General features: G+C 38.6%; 1 protein-coding gene across 4 annotated transcripts in view; it reads left to right on the forward strand.

Moving 5' to 3' along the window:
• Positions 1 to 23615, forward strand: part of SPIRE1 (spire type actin nucleation factor 1) — a 128293-nt gene that overhangs the window by 64898 nt on the left and 39780 nt on the right. For all 4 annotated transcript variants that reach the window (XM_053942587.1, XM_053942598.1, XM_053942616.1 and 1 more), the window contains exons 4-5: positions 13216 to 13341; positions 23263 to 23346. In XM_053942587.1, the coding sequence (XP_053798562.1) occupies positions 13216 to 13341; positions 23263 to 23346 (210 nt within the window). The remainder of the gene's footprint in view (positions 1 to 13215; positions 13342 to 23262; positions 23347 to 23615) is intronic.

The following is a 23615-nucleotide window of genomic DNA, read 5'->3' on the forward strand; positions in this document are numbered from 1 at the left end:
GTATGTGGAATTGTGGAGAATGATTTGAATGTTTTAACCTAGAAGCCTTTCAGATAACTCACACTAATCTGTGCAACTGAATCAAGTGGTCCCAAGAGATAAATTCCTTAAATCTACGAAGCTTGACAGAGCTTTTACTGAAGGGAAAGGTGTAGGGCAACGTACATGCTATAGAAAGGCATGGGAATTTGGGGATTTTATGAGAGGAGGAAAAGCAAACTGGGAGCACTTAGTAGCAGCCATGAGTAGTTTTGTTTGGAGAGCCATACTAGACCCTCTCAGGAGGAATAGCTGAGGGATTGTCAAGAACAGAGAGCTCAGGGATTGTGCTAAGGGCAGGCAGCTGCAGGCAGTGGCAGAGCTTCACAGGCTGCTCTCGGTTGGCTTTGTGTAAAGGCTGTAAAGAAGGCACTAGGAAGATTCTTTTCGGAAGCTTGGGTGAATGGAAAACAGGCATTTTATTGCCTCTGCACTGAAGAGAGAACAAAACCCTTTGTTTTGTTGTTATTTATCTATTTATCCCAGAGAAAGAGGCTAGAAACTTGATTTTAAGCACTAGAAAAAACAGGCATTTGTCTTGTAGTTATTGCACTCATGTTGGCAGGGAAGAACATGATACTTTGGGTGATATAAGCCAAAAGAGAGTTGTATGGTTGGGGTTTTTGGAGCAAGTTGGCTAGGTTTGGGGTTTTTTGCCTTCTCTTAGAACAAAGCAGGCTTGGAGTTGGGACAAGAAAGTCCTTTTGAGGAATTGTATTGTATTTTCTTTTTGGCATGCCAAGATTTCTTGATGTGAGCATTACGACCAACACTTGCTTTAAATCAGCAAATTCTCATGAAGCCAAATCTTTTTATAAACTGGTCTCTTCTAATCAATTCACATCTACCAGTCCATTATATCATACTGTATGCAACAAGCCCCCATTTATGTATTTTATACAGTCACATATACTTACAGAAGTTAGTGTAAGATATCACTACCCTCAATCCACTTCTGAAAAAGAAAGATTGTAAGGTGGTGTTTAAAAACATGGTAATGTTAAGTGAAGAAAGTGAGCTAGAGGGTTTGTTTTTTAAAAAAATCTTCTGTGGTGGCGTGTGATATTAAAAAAAAAAACTAAAAAAAACTGAACTTCAACATTAGCAAGATTTATTAAGTCTTTCATGTTTGGACAGAAGCAGCATGTCACACTTAGAACTATTTTTAATGGCCCAGAAGTAAAAAAAAATAAGGAATATGTTTTCTAGGCAATACACATTTGGAAATAAAAATACTCAGTGAGTTAATTTTGTCCTTGTGTTTGCCCTTGTGTTTAATTTCTTATAAACCCATATAGAAAGTGAAGGGATTCTTGTACCTTAGCTTGATGAAGAAAGCTGGGGACAGTTCGCATAAATCCCTTCAAAGTAATTTTAAAGCTGCTTTGAACGTGACAAGTGTTTAAGTGAATTATGTTGATAGACAGGTTTCATTAATTAAAGTGATGTCATTTGGTGTCTCAAACAGTTGTCCTGATTTTTCATCTGAGGCAGTGTAACTGGAGGTCAACATGTGGTCAGCTTTACTTTGAAAGTAACCACTGTGCTCCTTTTAAAAGGGTGATGTCAGTCCTTTTCACATTTGAGTGTGTTGGTGAGCAAAGGAGGGTGCTTATTGCAGTTTCTTGCCCTGGTAATGGTGCCTACTGTGTTTGGAGCCAAGGCACTTTGCTGGGGACTTTCCAGTGAAGTCTGGTTGCCAGAGACACTTGGCCTCATGGTGTCACCTTCAGCAGAAGTGCTGAAATCTGTCCGTGCTTAAAAAAAACCCCAAAAAACTCGGAACACTACGAGCTGGGCTTGCTTTCCTACCTTGGAGAGGGAGAGAGGGAACATCCCTGCTCCTTCCAGGTGCTCTCCTGGTGGCCAGGGGATGGATGGCACCCACCTGCCCTCAGCCTGCCTCTATGGTCAAGGTAGCAGGTAAAGCAGGACGGGCCGTTCTGTTGTGTTCAGGACACTTGCTGCTGTGAAGGTGAAACTCAGGAGGTTTGTAATCTCTGGGCAGGTATTGCTTGTGCAGGTGCAGGGCAGTGAGCAGCTGAGGGGAGATAACCACCAAGATAACTAGACACCCCCCACAAGCCTCTTTTGTCTTGCATGCCTGCCACAATAAAAGAATTATTAATTTTCTTTACCACTCTGGCAGATAAAGATAACCTCTCTTTGAAGGTAATTTGGCAGCTATCTAGGCCTTTTAATGAAGGTGCTGCAAGCAGAGTGGTTTCTTGGCAGCTCCTTGCTGGTGTCGTGCAGAGTTTGAGGGAACTGATCCCCCCTTGCCTTCCCTGTCTCCCCCAGGTTCCTCTTGAAGCTGTCTTTCTTGTGGGACACTGATGTGTACTTCAGGATACTGGCAAAAAGTCCTTTAGAAACAGTTTTGGGCTTTTTGACAAGAAAGTTTTAAGTTATCTTTGCTGACAGAACAATCTGTGAGCTTTAACACTCATCAGTTTTACACCAGACTTTTGGTAGATGTGACGGTACATCTGAAATTTGGTTCAGAGCTGTTGACTAACTCCAGTTGAGGCACTTTGCCAATGTCTTAGTTATGTCCCTTTATCCATTGCTATGAAGCTCAGTATGAAGTTGATGTTAAACTGCCTTTCATCTTTCTGAAGGTAGCAATATTTGAAATAGATGTATATACTTGCATTTCTAGTTACTGTACTTTGCTCTAACGTCCTGGTTTTTAGAAATATAACTGCTTTGACTTTCAGCCTTCAAAAGTGGTTTTATTATGAAAAATATTAATATAGAAAAGAGTTGTCCAAGAGTAACAATTGGTCTTTGAGTACATGCAAGAGAGTGCTCTACCATGATCACCCCTTTGATAACCTTACTCTCTGTGGACTGAGGTCACTAGAGTATTAATTACCTTCCAGAGATATAATTCCCTTTATATTTCTGCTTTAGAAGGCATTGATAGACTTATCATGTAAAAGCATCAATTTCAATGGACATGTAGTAGATGCCAATGCAAGTGCCAGGGGTTTTAAAGGTAGCTTTGAAGTTGAAGAACTGAGCTGGGAGTTCCTGCCTGACTTGTAGAGATACATCTTTCATGGTGTGTAACTGAGAACAGGTAAATAATTACCTATGGTGCAGGTCCTTAGAGTACTTGGCACAAAATTGTTTAATTATTTCAAGGGCTGTGTTTGAAAACAAAGCAGTCATGCAGCACTTGACTGGAGAACTAGAAAAATGGTTTGCCTACCTCCATTTTCTCTTTTCCCCTTCAGATAATAAGATTTTGATGAAGACGTGGCTGGGTTGTGGTGTGTGGGGTTTTTTTATTATTGGGTTTTTTTGCTGTTTGTTTTTTGCTCCCCAAACTATTCTCTGTTGAGGGCCACATCCCTTTCAGTGAGTAACATACCTGTTTCTACAAGATCCTTCTCAGATAAGAATGGTAAGACTTATCTGATATGGTTGAAATAACCTAAAGTGCAAAATTATTTTATGCTAATTAAAAGCAAGGTAATAATGGTTGGAAAGATTCTTCAAATACTTTAAACTATGTATATGTTTTCCAATGCATCTTTTTCTGAGTGTGCAAGTAAATTCATTTCCAAAAGAATGCTCAGCATTTGAAAGTACGGGGAAGTTTATTTGAAAATAAACTGTGCTTGGTTTTGCAGTCAGAGATTGGCCCAGGTGCATGGGTTGGCCTACTTCTACAAGTAGCATATTTTGAAATAAACAAAATAAATAATAAACAAGAAAGAGCAGCCAAGCCCTAAGGAAGAGGAAGAAATGTTCTTGTGTTCAGTTTATTAGCAAGAGACAAGCTCTCTTGTTCTCCATCTTTGGGTTCTCATCTTGTGTTGGGGTCTGTGTTGTTCATCTCTTTTGGAAGCAGAGACTCATTGCTCTCTCCTCCAAGAAGTCATGATGTGAGGAAATGAATATATTTTAGGATTGCAGCAAGAGATCAGCCTTTAAAAGATACTAGAATCTTCACAATTTTAGTTAGAAATAATAAAGGTTATATTTCGTATATATTCCTATGAGTTCAGGACCTAAGATTTCAAGAAAACTGTAAATTACTGCAAGATGCTCAATAATTCACTACAGCTGTCCATCCTAAATGTTCATATGGAGACCAAGATCTTTTGAGCAGATAGAAGTGCAAATGGACCAACAGAGCAGGGAAGAATATGCTGTAGCATCATATGTGATTTGGTCAGCGATGGCTTTGATCCAGAATTTTTTTTGTTTTCCGTATCAAAAAAGATTCCTGACCAGCCCACTGGGCTTTGCATTGACCTCAGCTGCACTGACAAAAATAAAAGTTGTAATTCCTAATATCATAAGGGAGAATGAATATGTGTGGGCATGGACTTCAAGGCTGTGACAGAGCCCCAGCAGCACAACTACAGTCCCCAGAGTGCAGACTCAGCACAGTTTGGGTGTGAATACTTGACTTGGCTTTGAATACTTGACAGAGTGGTGCTTTTACTCCTGTTGCTGCCAATGGCAAGAAGCGTGTGGAGGCAAAGTGAAGCAGCAGAGTTGTCTTTCCCTCAAGCCTCTGAGCATTCAGGGCAGTATAAACACCATCTGCAGTCCCTACAGGTGGTTAATCCCACCTATGTTCTTCGAGTGTTTCAAAGCCATTGGCTCCAGGTAATTCAAATTCTAGTAATTACCATACTGGAGACAATTTCTAGGAATGAAGTATAGACAAAAAAGGGCACCATCACTACAAACAGAGGGAACTGAGGAGAAAATAACACTTTTAAACACATTTAAAGTTCTGATTTATTGGATATCGATTCTCTTTGAATAAGCAAGGATATATATTTGAATCAAAATTACTTAATCAATTTAATCAATAAATTGTGGGTTAAATAATTTTGTTCATACCTATCTTAGAGTGGCATATTTAACATTTATGTAACTGATATGCTTGATAAGACAATTGCAATGTAGATTCAGTGGCTATAAATTTTAAGAGAAAAGTGTTAAGCATACTTGCCTGGAAGAAGAAGAGAAAGAATTTTTCTGTAGGCCTTTTTCATGCAATCAGGCTTCCAAGACCTGGTTTCCCTGACAAAGGTAGTACAAATAAGGACTAGGCATACATGAAGGAGTAGAAAAGCTTTCCATACACTGAGGTCTAATGAAAGCAAAATGAGACTGGTTAGAAGTGACTTCATTGGGAGTGAAGTTTAAAAGCTCGTTATGCTTAGTAATGCTGTCTATTTGGTTATGTGGCTGGAAAGCTGTTTTTTGGATAAGAATAAAAAAGTCATGCTTCAGGACAAAACATGAAAGCAAATTATTATTAGTATTATGCCTACTGAGAGAAGTTTCAGCACTTTACATAAAAACAAACAAGCTTCCCACACACACATACACTTTAAAGCTTTGTATGTGAACTGTAAATTGCTGCCAAGGAAAGTGCATGTTTTTATTTTAGTTGATATATTTTAATTGGATTTTAAGTGGCTCATGAATAAACTGCCTTACATTAATATATTGTCTCTCAATTAGAATGTACACAAACATCTGAACTGTGTAGTGATGAGACTGATGGGCATTATTCAAAAACTAAGAGATACAGCCTCTCCTCTGCAGTATTCTCCCCTTCCTTTTCTACGTGTGTCACTGTGATGTGGTTTCTGATTTAAGGGTCATTCCCCAACATTTTATTGTACCCTTTGATAAAATTGTTTTCTCGTTTAAACTGTTTTAAAAACTTCACTGTTTTCTACTGTTTTTCCTGAGATATGCTGGTTTTGTTTTTTTTTTTTTTTTTTTTCCCAAGCTGCATACTGGGTGTAATCACTGCTTTATCTGCTTGTGTGGGGTCTTGGGAAGAGGGGAAGAAAGAAGGGCTTCCATCCTGCCCTCATTCTCTGCTGCATATGCCAAGCATCCTGGTACAAAACCAACTCTCCTCTCTTCTCCTGAACAGAAGCAGTAATTCAGAAGTGGTAGAAGGCACCCTCCAGCCCTCAGGAGGGCCTGAGTAACATGGCAGACAAACATACAAAATGGCATTACAAGGGTGCAGCTCTTTGCTAGCAGTTGTTCAGGTCTAAGTTATTTAATAATGTGAAGGGTGGTTCCACAGCTTAATGGGCTGTTAGCTAAATAACTACAAGTAGCCCTGTGAATATGCACAACCACTCCCCTTCTCCTTTAATTATCCAGTTTTATCATGTTTTCCCATCTACGCCTCTACTCTGCTTTTGAAGCTGGTTTTCTTACCCAGATGCCTCCGTCTCATCCTTCATTCTGCTGCTCCAGCGTGAAATGCAGATGTGTGAGTGGTACAGAAGAGAGTTGCAATAAGCTGTTGTCTGCCTGTGAAGCAGGGAGCTTTGGAGAGCAGTTGTTGCTGACAGGCTACCTAGTGCTTTTGCTAAGTCTTGCAGAGATTGACATTTCATGTAAAAAAATGGGAAAAAGAGAAATGGTAGGTTTTCTCCCTTGCCCATGAATAATCCCATTGATGTTCCTCTGAATAGTCAAAGAACGAGAGCTAGCAAATTCAGATTACTGCATATTTATATTATTAATTCCTCCATTATTCTGCTAAGAAACAACAGAGCACAGTTTCCCTGAAACTAAGAGAGAATGCAGAATTGGTTTTCACTTAATTGGCTCTTTTGAGACAAGTCTCTTTGAGAAGCAGGATGTTGTTAGTCCACTGTGTAAAGACAGTGTAACAATACACCTAACACATAGTCCAGAAACAGCTGTATGCAGGGGGCTGTATTTCAGGGGTAAAAATATCCTCATAGCTTTCAAGTAGAAATGAGAATTTATACAAATGCAATTTTGTCAAGAAGTCTGCACTAGCACAGAAAATCAGTCAGTGATTGAAAACTTAATATCAAAATGTCCAGTGGAAATAATCATTGTCTCAAAAAAACATAGGTTGACTTTAATTTAAAGTCTGTTTTGATAGTCATGGTCTTCATTCTTAGAAAGCTAATAAAGAGTGAGAATAGGGTTCACTGAGCATGAAAAATACAGGATTTGGCTTAAAAATTGAGATGTAGTCAGTAATGTATAGTGGAGTTTGCTTTTCTCTTCCTGACACCAGTGTAAGTTTTTAAGTACTTTCAAAAATGTTTGTAATTATGTTAAATATTTGTAAGACTCATTTACCTAAAGATGGTATTATACAAATGTAACAGATTACAAATTGTCTTCACCTTTAATTGTTTGTTGTTGGGTAAAGTTCAAGTTCAGTGAGGTGTTAGTCTTGTAGTTGCTGTCTGTTGCAATTTTATCAAGATTCTCATCACTGCTTAAATTCAGTCTAATAGCATGGAAAAGTAGTTAAGACTCATCAAATAGTTGTGTAGTGTTAAGATCTCAAGAAAGAAAATGAGTCATGGTGCTCAGCACCTCAATGCAATTGGTACCTGAAGGAAACAGATGTTCTGTTCAGGAAAAAATAGTGGAAGGGAGTCCTTAACTATGAACCAGTTTCATCCTCAACATTTTGAAGCCATGTGTTTTGTGTTGCGTTTCTAAAGCAACAGCAGCATCCAAAACCTCACAGCAGCATCTCCCAGCACAGTCTACCCTCATGACAAGCGTCTTTCAATTTTACTTGCAGGCTGACTTAAGTTTTGACTCAGGAGGGCATTTGTAAACATTTGTTAGTCCATTCCTGTCTGACATTTCAGCATATATATAAATCATTTGCTCAAAGCCTTTAATCCTTACGCTTTGCAAAGCAGAGGGTAGTTAGCGATGACAATGATGATTATCTGACACAGACAAGTGGACATTTCTTTAAGGATCAGGATCCTATGCAAAGCAGTGTTTTCAATTCTTGCATCATCCAGTTTCTATTTGCAGATTTGGCTTTAATTTCAGCAGCTACCTTGTTGTGTCCTTTACACAGTCCTGAAAGAAAGAACCAACGAAGGCCACTATTTCTTCAAATTATACCTGTTACTGCTAAATGCAATAGCTCTGCTGCTGCATTTGCAGGTTCATACTAGGAAGGAAAACCAGTGAAGAAAGACTGTATTTACTAAATGATTTTATGGGGAGGATCACTCAAAACATTACATTTGGAAATTGTGAAAGTAGGGAACTGTGTAGTACTTCCCTTGTCCACCCCAAAGCAATGATCAAAACAACAAATACCAGCATAAGGGGAGGCCTTACCAGAGTGCTGGAGACCACTTAAATACTGAGGTAGATGTGCTTGGTACTAGCAATTTGCTTCAATTTCCAGAAAACCTACCTTTTCCTTGAGGAGTGCAAAATTGAATAGGAACTCACAAGTCAAGCAATTGGACATTCCATGGCACTTGCAAAATATGATTTAAAATATCAATTAAAAAGTTACCACATTTTTGCAGGTGAAGAGTAACTTTCTGTGAATACTTTCTGTATTTTCTGTTAATTTATTTTGTGGATTAATAGCTAACTCAGCTTCCATCCCTTTTATCTTACTGCAGTGTTTCCTCAGTAGTATTCCCCTAGAATCCTTATCAGAGGGACCAGGCAGTCCTTGGCCCACTGCAGTTACAAGCAGCAGAGCCAGGGGCACATGGCTGCCTGGAATGTTTGAGGGAGCAGCTCTGAAGAGCTGGGAAGCAGGTGAAATGGCTCCAGGTGTCGTGAAAGCCACCTCAAAACTTGTACTGTGCCTAAGTTGTGGGTACTGTGCACAGGGGTGGTCCTAGCAGGCAGAAACATCTTACAAACTCATGACAAAACACTTATTCCAGTCAACAGCCCATCCCTCAACATTATTCTGGATAATAAAGCAGAGCAAAATGCTTGGTTGAGTTTTACAAATATGCAGGTACTGTTTTGGTAAGATTTCTCTGGTATGTGGCTTCTTGAAGTTCATATTCATATTAAGAAGGATATATATGAAAACAAAAGCCTAATAATAAACTCTAGTTTATTTTCATGGAGATAAAATCTTTCAGAAAACAGCCTTGACTTGAAAAGGCATCTCAAGCTGAGTTTTAGTTTGTGAACCTGTTGCAGTACCATACTGCAAAGGATGAGACAAATACCTAGTACACTTGCATGTTCAGTGATCTGTTGGTTAAAGTAATTTCTTCTTGTTGCTTAAGAAAAAGTACATCTTTTAAGTCTTTGTTAATACTCCAAGGCTTTCAAAACACTTAACAAGCCTGGCATTTGCAGGCTGGTAATATGTTTTGCATAATATCAATGGCCTGTCTTTGTGGCCCATGGGAAAAAGAAATCTTTTTCTTCTTTGTGGTGCATTCCCCAAGATAATTACAAGTGGAAACACTCTTTGTCTTCTGAAATCTTAATTCCAGCATCCCAGGTGTTTTGATGAAGCTTCCAGTATGTATCTAGCCAAAACGGTTTTGCAAAACTTAGTTGCATTTTAGTGGGAGAGTCAGTTACATTTCTTGTAACTTTATGGAGGCTTGCTGGAATATATTCAAACAAATGCAAGAAATGCTGTTTGATCTCTTCAGATGGTTAAATTGTGATTCCTGTTAGCACTGCTTTGGCTTGGTGCACCCTGTTTCCTAGTCAACTGAGGATGAAGTTGGAGGAGCTGGCAAGGCTATGATATTTACATAATGCCTTTTTTTCCTGTGAACCCTGAATGTGGATGGAAACAGCCTCTAATCTTCTTAGTGATCTAAGCAAAGACTGAATGCTTTGGGTCAAGCTGAGGTTTCGGATAGGCTCAGTTAGGAAAAAAAAATATTCAGAAATCCCAGCTCTTCATAATGATTGCAAATGGAAATATTTACAGACTTAGCTAGTTAATGTTTCAGTAGTTGATAATATTTTTATTATTTCACCAGTTTGCAAAGACCACATAATCTGTTTTGAACCATACTTTTTGAGACTTCTTGGAAGCAGAACAAACAGGTCTTGTATTAAGCTCCGGGCACTGCTCGAGTTCATTCCCCTTAGGGTAGTTTTAAGTTGTATCATGAGAGATGAAAAGGCAAGTGTCAGAATAAGCATACAACCTCAAAATGACTGGAAAAGACTGCATATATGATCTTAATCCTTCTTACACTACTACCACTATGACGTAGTAAGAGGAGGATTTTTATTAGGTACCTTTCCTTTCATATCTCAGTTATTAAAACATACTGACTGGGGTTTTTGTTGTGTGTTACAGTAACATTAGCCTTTCAAACACTACTACCGTAAACGTAAACATTTAATTTTTTTTTAAGTGGATAAATGTCCTGAACTCAGGCTAGAAGTGACATTTCATGCTTGATTTGCCTTGCCTGCTTAGATTTTGTAGTATTTTTTCATGCAGAAGTTACAGCTTGTCAGGCATTCTGAACCAATGTGCAAGTACAATATATTACAATGAAGAGGGGAAAAAAATCAGCCTGTCCTATTTACATTTTCCTTTTTCTTCAGGCTTACCTTCCCTAATCCAAAAAACTCATGTTGAGTCGTTTGACTTAATATTACCACAAGGAGTTTTATTATGTAATGTGTCTTCACATAACGTAAGATCACTCAGAGAGTGATTTCTCAGAACATGAAAGTTAGTAGAAGCTGCTGGCCCTCTTTTAATACCTGCAGCCTAATGTTTGCAAAGCAAATGGTCAGGTTTTATGTGATTGCTTTTGTAACTTTGGTTCAGTAGCAGGCTTTTTATAGAATCAATATTACAACCATTCCCTGCTTGAACTTGTCACCACTGCATTTCATTAACTTTCTCAATATTTGATGCAAAATGTTTCTAATTAACATGCCTCTGAATAAAGAAAAAAAGGATTCTTAAAAACCTGTGTGCAGTCTATATAATAATAAAATTTTATTCTCAGCTATGAAGACTTATAACATTTTATGACCTTTTTCAAAATTGCTGTTGCTATTCTTTTTATTTTTGTAAGTAGTGTATTTTAGAAACCCTTTTTTCTGTACTATAATTAATAACTAGAAAATGAAAACATAGTAAGGCAAGTATGGACATGATTCATTATTGAGAAAAAAGAGCACAACCATACTCAGAACTGGTCTAATGTTCTAATATTTTCATTAAGGGAAATGCTTAGTAGATTTCTATCTTTTTGGTATGTGTTATCACTATTGCACACATTAGGCGTGCATCTGTTTTGGTTTTTCTCCCTTTATCTGCCAGGGAGGTGATCTGATTTGTTAAAAAGAGAAAAAGGAAAAAAAGAAAATTAAAAAAAAGGAGGAAAAAAGGAAAAAAAGCAGGGAGTTGGAGTGGGGAGCAAAAGGGACACATATGTCAACTATGTTCTTCTGATTATCCAGAAGAGTGGATAATAAATAAATTTGAAGAGTGTAAGATAATTTTGGCCATCCACTGTAAAAAAACTTAAAATGTGAAGTGTAGGGATCAAGGGCAATTTCATGAACATGGCTGCCTTGCATTTCCTACGTGAAAGAAAAATATATAGAAAAGAATAAAAATACACACACACACACATATATATATATATATATAAACTTTCTGTATGTATATTCTTTTTTACAACTAAAAGGAGATAAATACATAGGGGTACATAATCAGAAGAGGATATTGTAGGAGTCCAAATTGTGCTTGTAAAGGTTTATCAAAGGAGTTGACCAAATCTGACCACTGAGCTCTGTATTGTTATTCTAATGGGAGGAAATAAAAGATAGTAAGGGGCCTATGGCCTCAGAGAGCAACTTGTCAATGGGATTGAGGCAGTCTAAATCTGACTGTACCCAAACACAATTGCTCAGTCCTTCCTCCCTTTTCCCACCCTGAGAGCACGTTCTCCTTGCTCCTTTTTGCCTTCACTTCTGTGAGTGTGTCCCTGCCATGAAGAGTAATTGTCTCCTGCTCCACTTCCTCCACATTGTTAATTTTTGTCTGGGTGAGTAATCATCTCTGAGTTAGGGCATGAACTCCTGTGCCAGCATAAGGGTATCAGTGGATTCCTACAGCTGGAGGCCACAGGACCACACCTTTTAGTGGCAGCATGGATTTAAATCAAATGGAAAGCAATATGGAAAAGCAGCCTGAGCTTTACATGCATCGTGCCCCTTGTAACCACAGCGTTCACTGTAATAACAGGAGAGATTTAGACAAGTATGCCACTGGGCTAATTAAGGGCTCTTCTGCTAAAGAGGCTTTTGTCTCAAGCTTTAGTTCTGGAGATCTGAATGTAGCTATATATATAAAATAGTTACTATACAACCACACAAACAAGACCAATTTTATGGCCTTGATTAAGACTTTTTTTTTACATATACACCAGTATACAGCCATCCATACTCAAGTTTCAGCTTTGGGATTTTTTAAATTTAAAAGTGTTTAGGAAACAAATTACAGATGTTATTTTATTCTGTCTGTTTTCAGCCGATATTTCCATGAACATGATATGTTCATGAAGCTGGACATCACTCAAAGCATTCAGGTTCTCAGTTTGAAATGTAAATGAAATGGTTTCAGTGAATCTTCTCTTGTTGGAAAGAGGAGCTGCATGTTTTGCTCTAAAAGCAATGCTGGACTGACTGTTCATCAGTAACTGTGAATAATTCTTAGTGATTTGAATAGGTTTTCAGAGTTTTGCAAGTTCAGTGTATATGGAAACACCTGTAGGGCTCCCTTGCATTAGCTATGCCTGTGTTTGGAAATGTTCATGAATGTCTGAGGTAAAGCAATAAATAAGCCTGTGCTTCCATAGCTCTTGCTGATTTTTAAAATCTTTGTGCTGCTTGAAACAAATCTGATCAGAGTTTCAGCTTGATGATTACACTGTACTTTTTTCCTTGCTTCACCTTCCATCCTTTCATAAACTGGAAGGGATACAGTTCTCTTCCACGTTCATAGGAATATTTAACACTTACTGGTAAAGCTGATTTGAATGAAGTATGTTTTCCCAAAATTTGCTACTGCAAGATGGCCTGTTTTCACAATTATGACAATTACGTTGAGTTATATTGTGCCCCCCCCCTTTTTTTCTTGTTATGAAAAGGCAGTGTCTTGGTTTTCCAGAACATGGTCTACCAGTCCCCTTACCATTCCTATAGTACTCTTGACATAAAATATAGGAACAGAAGGTTTAGAAAATACACCCCAATTCCTGACTAAACTGAAATGTCTCATGGATGCTTGTGCCCTTGATGTTTGGTTGCATTCACTTTCATGTTATCTCATGCTCTGTAGCATTAATGAAAGCAACGGGGCATTGTTTTGATCCTGTTGTTTATTTTTCTCCCTAGTTGTGTGCTGCCCACCTGCCAACCCCATCGGAGGCGCCCAACCACTACCAAGCAGTGTGTCGGGCTCTGTTTGCTGAAACAATGGAGCTCTACACTTTCCTGGCCAAAATTAAAAGTGCAAAAGAGGTAAGCAGTCTGAGAAGGTTTTCTGCTTTTGAGCTCATCACCATGTGAATTTGGCTTACAAAATCACTTCTGTACCCAGCCAATAGGGAATGTCAGATGCTTGAGGAGGTATCTGTAGTTTTCAGAGAGTACACTCCTTCAGCAGAGGTTTTTTTTGTTTTTTTTTTTTAATTTTGGCCTGTAACCATTTACATCCCTCAGAATTTGTTATTAATTGTGATTAGTCTATTTGGGAGTAAAGCAGAATGTTTTCTTGGAGGGTAACACATTGCATACATGTACCCATTCCTGCATGCATTTATGCAATATATTTGAGTCTAAACTCTTCTCTGGTGTTTTGGGGATGTTAGGAAGTGTCAGAACTTTGCCTGTTCTTCCTCAGCTCCTTCCCATGAGGGGATTCTCTTTGCTGAGAATTATCTGAGAGATTCTTCGTGTTCATATTTTGTCCCCAGTCAGCAGCTTCTCTTACCTTTTGCTGTATGATTGGTTTGTTGTCTGTCACATTGGTTTCACAGCAGAGCCAACTTTAAAAATAGAAAAATTTTCCCCTTCAGGTCACAATGCTTATGTTCACTGCTTGTTTGGCTGTTATTGTTGGCTGAAAGGCCATCCTGTGAACCATTGCAATTAACAGGTCTGGCTGAGGAGTGATTTTAAGGTTGATACTGCAAATAGTTTCAGTGATCTGTGCTGCAGAGTGGCCCCGTGAACAATTGTATTAAAACAGTCTGGGTGCTGGTAACACTGGAAAACTGGTGGGTGAGGGGAAGGGCAGGAAGGGAAACACATTTCTCAAAGCTGGTTTCTTCACCAAAGCAAACTTGTCCAGTAGCAACGCTTTCATAATTTTTTTTTCTTAATAAATCCCTGAAGGATTTTCTTTTCTTTTGTAAGTCAAGATCTACAGTACCTTTGAAAAACAGGAAAAGATTTTACAGGCTGACCTAAAAATTTTGCTGCTGAAAAAGGCAGAGCTGTTCCACCCACGCACATGTACTCCCACTGTTTTCCTTCTTCTGGTTCTAGGGAAAAAATACAGTAAATATCAAGCAAAACAAAAAGTAAAGGAGTTACTCCTTATCAGGTTAATGAGCTGAATCAGCTCATTAAAGGGTCAGATGAGCCTCAGATGAGTACAAGAGAGCTTTCAGAACACTGATGGTGGAAGATACAAACTAGTCAGATATAAGGGGCTGTTGCTCTTTCCTTCCTGAGTGAGATGCATCATACAGGAGGGTGAATCCTTCTGAGATGTTTTTCTGCTGCACAGGTCACATTTCATCTCCACTTCTTCTCCAGTCCTATTCAAACTGAAAGCAATTTTTAAACTAAAGCAATGTCATACAAGGATAATTTTGGCAATGTCAGCATGGCTAAAGAGCCACTTGTTTTCTGAAGTGCCTGTGTTATGGGACATCTGCATCCAATGTCCCTGATACAGGAAGCAGCCAGGATACAAGATCTCCATGCTAAAGCTGTCTCCCAAACCTTGACATCATTAATTTCACATCTTGGCTTTTAACTACTGGATATATTAACTGAGGGACCTGTGCTGGAAACACCTCACTCAAAAGCTATTGCAAAGTCCATGTTGAGGCTCAAAGGTAACACCCTTCAGAGTTCTTCTTTCTGCTCAGAGAGGAATTAAGTTTCCAATAGTTCTCAAACACCTTGGCCACAGTGAGCAGTAATAGGGCATCTTTGTTGTCAATGTCAAAATAAAACATTGTGGCCTATAACCATTTAAAATAATGTCCTAACAATAATATTTTTAAAAATATTTTTAAAAGTGGAAAGGCATTTTGAATTTGCAAATTACTTAATCACCTTTTATCATTGGGCATAAAAACCCAGCAACATCTGATCACACCATAGAGAATACTATGAGTTAATCCCAAATGAAAGAAGCCATTTGCCTCTCACAGACTGTTAGGCATTGATTCAAAGCACATTTAGGTCAAAGGAAGTAATCCTTGTGGATGGAATTTTGGCCGTACTGAATCCGTAAGACTTCTATTGCTGCATCTAACCAGGGCCAGGATTTTGACCTTTTGATTTCATTTTACTCTGGATCAGTCCCTGAGTAGGCATGTAAGAAATTACAGAGAAAATTGTCTTGGAAGCAGCTTTTGGAATCTGAATACTTTGGGTTTATGATGTGCTTGGTCCTTGGTCATAGCTTTTATCTAACTATAGATTTGGAAGATATTTAATTTTGAAAATATTATGGTGTACAAAATAAAAAATAGGTATGAAGAAAATATGAGGTGCAATGCTGTAAACCTTGTTGCACCATTTTAAAATGACCTTTATAGTTTATACTTGAGGTAAGCTGGGATCATATGATCACATTAAGTTTGTGGCAGTAAAAGCTGTGCTGTTGTTTACATGCTCTTCTGTCTTGCAAATACGCAGCAGAATCTTAAGTAATGAGGAGTTCAGTTAAATACTCTTCTAGTGAATTCCTTTTTTCTTTTCCTTTTGTTGTTGTCATATAAGTAATGGGTATAAAGGAGATAAACACTGAATACTTCAATAAGGAAATTTTGTTGTCATGGATTTGTGGTGATTGCATTGACAGAGAACTGGGGGAAAAGAAGCAAGTTACATATATCAGTTCCAATTAAAAAAAAAAATTATACTGTGTAATATTGTGGATTTGACGCCAAAGATGCCAGGAATTTTAAATTGTTAGTTTGTTTCAAAAAATAACAGCCTAATTTGGAGATTGTCCTTTAGATTCCCTCAGACCTAGATGCTGTTGTGGATGTGAGATCAAAATGAAATTAAAAACACCAAAAAAGGGAAAGAATCCTCTGGAATTATTCTAAGTAACTTTCCTGTGGATAAAAAATACTTTGAAATTAATTGGATTCCTTCTAGGGCCACTGAGTGGCATCTGGGTATCTGTTTCCCAGGTGTATGAGGTTCATATTCTTTGGTCAGTAAATGCCTTGGTCAACTTCACTGTAGTGGAAGAGGGAGAATTTTTATCAGTAAAAATTCACTTGCTTGGAGTGAACTAAATCTGACCTATATTATGCTGCAGCCTAGAACAGGTTTAGATGAGAAATAAACTGTGAAAGAGTCAGGAAAAAAATATTGCTGTGATGCTGTTTTCAATTTGGCCCTATAAAAACTTAGTAGAACTTTAAAAATCCAGGATTTCAAGAGGGATAGATTGGTAGGTAGGAGGGGTAGGTTTATAGGTTGTAATATGTTTTAATACTAATATATATACTGAGGAGTCATGTGTTCCCCAGTCATCATCTGTCATATAACAAACAGAGCATAGATTCACAAAGGGTTGGACTGGCATGAATTTGGGTGAGTGCATTAATCAGAGATGATGAAGCGATGAGTGAGCTGTTCATATCATCTCAATGGATGTCAAATAGAATGTTTAAGGCACTTTGTCACATACTTGATGCCATATGATTATTTCCAGTCGGATTCCCTGTGTATGAAAGGTCAGCAGCAAAGTTGACTGGCAGACAGGGAGATGGTGCTTCCATTCTTGAAAAGTGTGAAGTGTTTCATGTAGTGGATGCTCAGGATGGGCAGAGTTGAGAAAGATGTGATAGTGCTGTTGCAATAGTTAAAAAAACTAAACAACTAAAAGTTTTCTTTTTGCAAGGTGAAGTTTTTTTAACAAGCTTACTGGAGTGTTTTCCAGCTTGCTGGCAGCACCTGCATGCTGCTCAGGATCTGTAAAAGCTGCCCTTCCTGCAGACTCACCCTGGGTACCATCTGCTGGTATCCAGGAGCAGTTTTCTGATGGGCCAAAACCTCCTAGAACTTGTGATCTGCTGTTTAAGCTTTTACAGCTGATAACAAAGGTAGAGTACAGCTTGTTTTTCATGTCAAGAAGTGAGCTTTTAAAATTGCAGTAAGAAAATCCCACAGAAAGGGATTCTCTCTCTCTTTTTTTTTTTTTTTTAATTGTTTTGGGGGGAAAGTGGCCTACAAGGTGAAGGAAATGCACACATTTATGGCAGGGGGCAAGGTAATTTGAATATCTGCTAAAAATTGATCCATATAAAAGAAAAGATCCATCTTTTTCAGGATCATCCAAAAGTCATTGACATAACCTTTGGTGGCACCTGGCCATAGACAGAACTGTAGGCACAAATAAGTGATGTCCATGAGATAAAGCAAATGTTCCTGCTGTGAAGTATCTGAAAAGGTCACACACATTGCTCAGAAATGGCATCAAGTGTGACTGAGAGAGACAGGGAGAGACTATGCAAGTGAAGGAATGCAAAATTGGTGCTCTGGATCAGACAGGGGATTCAGCAGGGCTGTATCCACATTGTGAACCTGCTTTTTTGAATGGATGTCTGTCCTAGTCCTCCCCTGGCTCCCTGTTGCTGCCCAGTGTTGCCTTGCCCTGGAGTTAATGTTCCACGTGCACTTCATGGCTGAGCAAACCAGCAAAGTGCCCTTGCTACAAAGAAGGCCAGTGGTGTCCCAGGCTGCATTAGGAGGAATGTTGCCAGCAGGTTGAGGGAGGTGATCCTCCCCCTCTGCTCAGCACTGGTGAGGCCACAGCTGGAGTGCTGGGTCCAGCTCTGGGCTCCCCAGTGCAGGAGAGACATTGACACCATGGAGAGAGTCCAGGGAAGGGCCAGGAAGATGATGAAGAACTGAAACAGCTCTCCTGTGAGGAAAGGCAGAGAGACCCAGGGCTGTTCAGTCTGGAAATGAGAAGGCTCATCAATGTCTCTCAATACCCCAGGGAAGGGTGTGAACACAACAGCATCAGGCTCTTTTCAGTGGTGCTCAGTGACAGGACCGGAGGCAGTGGACACAAACTAAAACTCAGGAGATTCCTCTAAACAGCCAGAAATACTGTTTTTACTGTGAGGGTGACAAAGATTGTCTGGGGAGGGTGTGGATTCTCTGTCCTTGTAGATATTCAAAAGCTGCTTGGACATGATGCTGGACAATTAGCTCTGGGTGGCCCTGCTTTAGCAGGGGGCTTGGACCAGCTGACTTCCAGAGAACTCTTTCACTCTCAAACACTTTGTGACTCTGTGGGTCATACCAATAAAGATGATACTGGCATGTGGGATGTAGACCTGTGGGTGATAAACTCCTCAGCTGGCACAGGAGGTGCTAAAAAACACCATGTGATGCTGGCCAGTAAAGGAGATGAGTGTCCAGTACACAGATCTGTTGCAGTAGGTTTGACTTAAACCTCAAAAAGTTTTAGACATTGATGTACACACCCTAGAGCATCAAAATTCCAAAAATTAGTTCCTTCCAAAACTAATTAAGACTTTGTATATTTTTATAATTGCCTACATCGCTAATTGCAGGGAAAATCCATGCTCATCAAAAACTCATCCATAATTTCATTATCCACACTGTGCCTTGTAATTAGGCTTTTGGTAAAAATAGAGAAAGCTCCCAATCTGTCATCTTTGTACTGTTCTTTTAAAACATGTTGTCTTGCATTTCTGTCCTTTCTGATGTAAAAACAATTCTTTCAGCCTGCCTGGATATATTTCAATCCAATCTGTATGACATGCAAACATACAAATTCTATTTAGGTATACGCATGAAATGAAGTTGTTCATCTCTTTAATTCCTAGTTTCATGCCATACAAAGATTCAATTTCAAAAGAGTTAATGAAAAAGGTCAGGTGGCTATACTGCTGTATTATTTGTACAAAATATGATAATGGAGGTAGTTAATACATACCTAAACAATGTTAATGGCTAACTTATTTTGGAAATAGAGTCATTAGGCAAGTTAGGCCCAAAAGTCTTGTGACTGTGAAAGTTGTCAAATACTCTGCTGCTTGGATTTTCAGAGAGCACAGCTGTAGAAATAAATTCATTCACAGACTTTTCAGCTCATAACTTCACCTTTGCCTACACTTCCAAGGCTCCAGTGACTCCACCTTTGCAGCTGTGTTTTCATCAGGCTTGTGGCTCCATTCTGATCAGTTTGATCCTTCAATTTAGGACCTTTAATAAAGGAAAATACTGCTGGTTTGTATTTGGTAGGGGAGGGTTTGGTTTTATTTTCTTGAGTGATGCAGCCACTGTCACTCAATCAGTGATACAAGCCCTTGGTTTGGGTTTTTTTGCCTCTCCTTACACAGTTATGTTGAGCAGCATGGTGACTACTGCCCCCTCCAGAGCTAAGTGCATCAGCCCATACCTCTGTACATGAAGAACTTTACTATCAGCTGGAGGGTTTCAGGGGCTGATTTTACTGATCCTATTCCCAGTTTGAATTAAATAGGGGTTGTGTTTTTTCAGAGACCTAGAGTGATGCTACTGCCTAAGCCCTTGGAATTTAAACCCATGTTGAATAGCTGAAGTTATATAAAAGGAGTTTTTCGCATATGTGAATGTTATGTATTTTTAAACTGAGCCTAGATGTGCAAGAATGTTTTACTAGTTTTACAGATAGCAGTGTAAAAATCAATTTAATCAGTGAACAAGTGACTCCTAATTTAGAGTATGATCTGGGAACTGCAGTAAACTGCTCTGCGGTTGGTGAAAGTCAAAGTCCAGGTCTGATTCCCTAGAATACCACATTCATTAAAGCACTGTGTTTTTAGAAAGCATTTTATGGAAGGGAGTCTTTGACACTGTGCTGACAAGAGTCTTACATAAATTCCCATCTGTCACTGAGCATAGAAGAGCACATCTCAAATGTGGGCCACACAGCAGCAGCAAATCAGCTGCCTGCTTTTAATAGTACAGCAAGAGGTTTGAAGACATTTGATATTTTTATTACTAGCTTTTGCCACAAAATGCAGTCTTCTAAAAAAATGGCCAAGTGCTGTAAAGGTTTTTAAAAAAGGTGACAGTTCTTGAAACAGTAATTTCCTACACATCCAACCTTTATTGCCTGAACGAATGCCCAGGCTGTAATAGGTGAATTGGGTCTGAGGTTCTGGGATCATTTAGAAAAACCCTTTTAAGATGTTTCTGCTTTCTGGAATGGAAATGCATTTAGGGCATGTATTTATTGTACTGTAATAGCTTTTCTTAAGCCATTGTCCCAAGGGTAAGTGCAAGTGGCTACAGCAGCAACAGCTGAGGTTACTTGCAGGTTTTGGAACACAGCTGAATTCTGACAAAGGGTCTATTATATTTTAAATGTGTTGGTTTCTATTATTTACGGTTGAAACAGAGGCAGAAACCCACTGATGCTGGCTGAGGATGCTGGAGGGAAACCCTAATGTTCCATTTAGTCTACAAGTTTAAATATAATCATTTGTCACAGTGAATGTATTCCTTCCCAAGCAGCACCTGACAGTGTAGAAGAGCTAAAGAAGCCCTCCTAAACACTTCCTGCAAGCATAGAGTGCTTGCTGGTTTCTTCCAAAGCTTTGCTAGTTCTATAATGATGGAAATTCCTTTATATTCTCCTCTTCTCCACTGATTGCATGGTGAGCTGCGTTTAAGTGCCAGAGCCAGGTGCCAGGGAAGGCAATGAACTATCCCTACGAAGTGGGTGTCTGTGGTTCCAGGGCTGCAGCCAAGCACTGAGCACAGGGCTGGGGAGTAGAAGAAGCCCAGCTTTGGCAGTAACCTGTGCTTGTACCAGCTCATTTGTATCATAAACTGCACTTGGAGACACTTCATCTCTTGGCTGGCAGGTTTTGCTCCTGCAGCTCTCTGGTGCATGGTAGCTAGCAGCACTTACACCTGTGCTTTCTTGGGTAGGAACTGCCCCCCTAGCTATGTTCCAGAGAAACTAATTAGATGGTTTCCTTATTTGGAAGATCTTTCAGCTGCTCGGGGTGGGTTTTTTCCCCCCTTCTTATTTTCTGCTGTTAAGAAAAACAGGTTGTAATCTCTTCTAGCTTCATGAAATATTTATGTCAGTCAAAAGCACCAGCCTTTGGGCATAAACCAGCCCCATAAACTGTATGGTAGGGAACACAGTTGCTGAGAGATGGGTGATTGTCACCAGTCTTGTTGAATGGCTGAAGCATTGTTTAAGCAGCTGGAACACATTAATTGTTTTAAAAAATTAAAGTTTAGCTTCCTGCTAAACAGTATGGGAAGGAGGAGCAGATCTGACAGTTGTGAGCCCATTTACTGAAGTAATCCTTTTGATTACAAAGAGATAAAGGAAAAAATATCAGATGTTTTATTTTGCAGTTTACCAGTAGATGTTATCAGTTTGCAAGAAAGAAAGTAATTTACAGTTCATAGGTACTGCATTTGAAATGATTACTCCAAGTGTATGATTCGGAAAAGAAGAACCCTGGATAGCAGAATACACATAAGCAAGACCTTTATGTTACCCGTTCTTTCCATGTTTCTGTTTTTCCCTTGGAAAGGGCAATTGCCTGTAAGTGTCAGACTGACCACTGTGCCAGGACCAACAGAAGTTTCCATAAAGACATTTTTTCCCAGCTGGGTATCCTGTTGTGATGCTGCAAGTCATGCTACAATGTTCCCACATTGTCCCATGATGTATCTGCTTTTGTAAGTGTGGGTGATTTATGCTTTTTTGTAGTCTCCTTGTAAATAATGTATTTTATTTTGATAGGGCAATGGTAGTATTTCTTCTTTGATACTAAAGCAATTGTGTTACTTACATAAATAAGACAATAAAGAACCCATCTGGTGTCTTTCCAAAACCTCTGTGGTAGCTGACTCACATGTCCTGTCTCTGCAGCCAGGTTTGGTAGATGCTTGCAGTGTTGGATGTGCAAGTTCAGCACTCTTCCACCAGTGCTTCCATTTCTTACACTGAAATGTTCGCAGTTTAGGAACTACCTCCACCACAAAAAAAAAAAAAAAAAAAAAAAAAAAAAAAAAAAAAAAATTTAAAAGTATTCTTATTTTTATTTTTTCTGGAAGGCTCAGAAGCTGAATTGAGACTGATTGTTCAATTCCATTAAAAGAGCTTAAGTGTATTTAAAGATATAAATACTTTGGTAGATACATCTGTCAGATCTCTGACCTATCACTTATGTCTCATAAATATAAAGAAAGTTGCTAGCAGAGGACTTAAATGTCCATTTCAGATATATTAGGGAGTACTTAGATCAAATTAATATTGTTAAAGATTTCGTAGAAAACAAAATAGATTACTGAGAAATGGCTTGTACTGCTGATTCCAAAACATTTCAATACAGAAGAAAACAAAAAATAAGCCTTTTGAATATACAGGTGTTGATGTGTATGAGGAAATTTGTGTAAAGCCACAACCTTCTGTGTTCAAGCTTGCCTGTTATTTGGTCTACTGTAACTTTTAATTGTCTTTCATATTCTTGTTGGCATAAAAGCTTTTTTTTGCCCCTTTGCATTCCATCTTTTCCATATTTGCATGATCTGATTTTGTTAATAAGTAGCAGTTTTCATCTTTGAAAGATCTGTTTCTCTTCCTCACATGATTTTATTATGGATATTTTAGAATCTATACCCACATTATGCAGACTAATTAAGTATAATATAGATATGCAATTCTGTCAGTATTAAATGTTTCTCATAGTTTATTTCTCCTTCAACAAAAATGAGCTGCCCTGAATTCAACAAGCATTAATTTTGGAATGAATGGACCCTTATCAAGCTGGTAATATTTTCTGTGTTGTAGCTTAACAGACCTGATAGATGGTTAAGGTTTTTTTTTTCTGTGCGTAAAAAAATTTAGGGATATAAACATTTTAATGTGTAGTTTTTCCTCCAGCATGTTATTATCTGAAGTACTTTCATACTCAAAACATAATATTTCTTCCCAGCATTTAAGGTTAACTTTCCAAGGAGGAGAAATATATTCAAATAGTGGTTTGAGTTACTTTTAGAGTATAGCTATTCAAGGCATCAAACATTCAGTAGAATACCCAAACAATACAAGAGATTAAAAATTAAGCTTCAATTTTACTTGAGAGTTAATGTCACTGTTCATTTATTCACTCATTTCCTTTTCATTGGCAGAACCTGAAGAAGATTCAGGAAATGGACAAAGAGGCAAGTGATGAATCCAGCACGGATCTTGATGAACTGAAAAATGCTGACTGGGTAAGACAACAATGGAATAATGATTCAGCATCACTACTGGTAGTTTATTTTTCTTTATAAAGCTTAACTAAGGCATTATTACCTCTGCCCTCATGAGACCCCACCTGAAAGAGTGTCCATCTCTGTAGCTCCCAGCATAAGAAGGCACAGGAACAGGTTTCAGCAACCTAGTGAAAGGTGTCCCTGCCCAGTGCAGGGGGGTTGGAACTAGATGAGCTTTAAGGTATTTTCTACCCAAATCATTCTATGATACTGTGTTCAAATCAGTC

This window comes from Vidua chalybeata, chromosome 1 (assembly GCF_026979565.1).
Source record: "Vidua chalybeata isolate OUT-0048 chromosome 1, bVidCha1 merged haplotype, whole genome shotgun sequence".
NCBI lineage: Eukaryota > Metazoa > Chordata > Aves > Passeriformes > Viduidae > Vidua > Vidua chalybeata.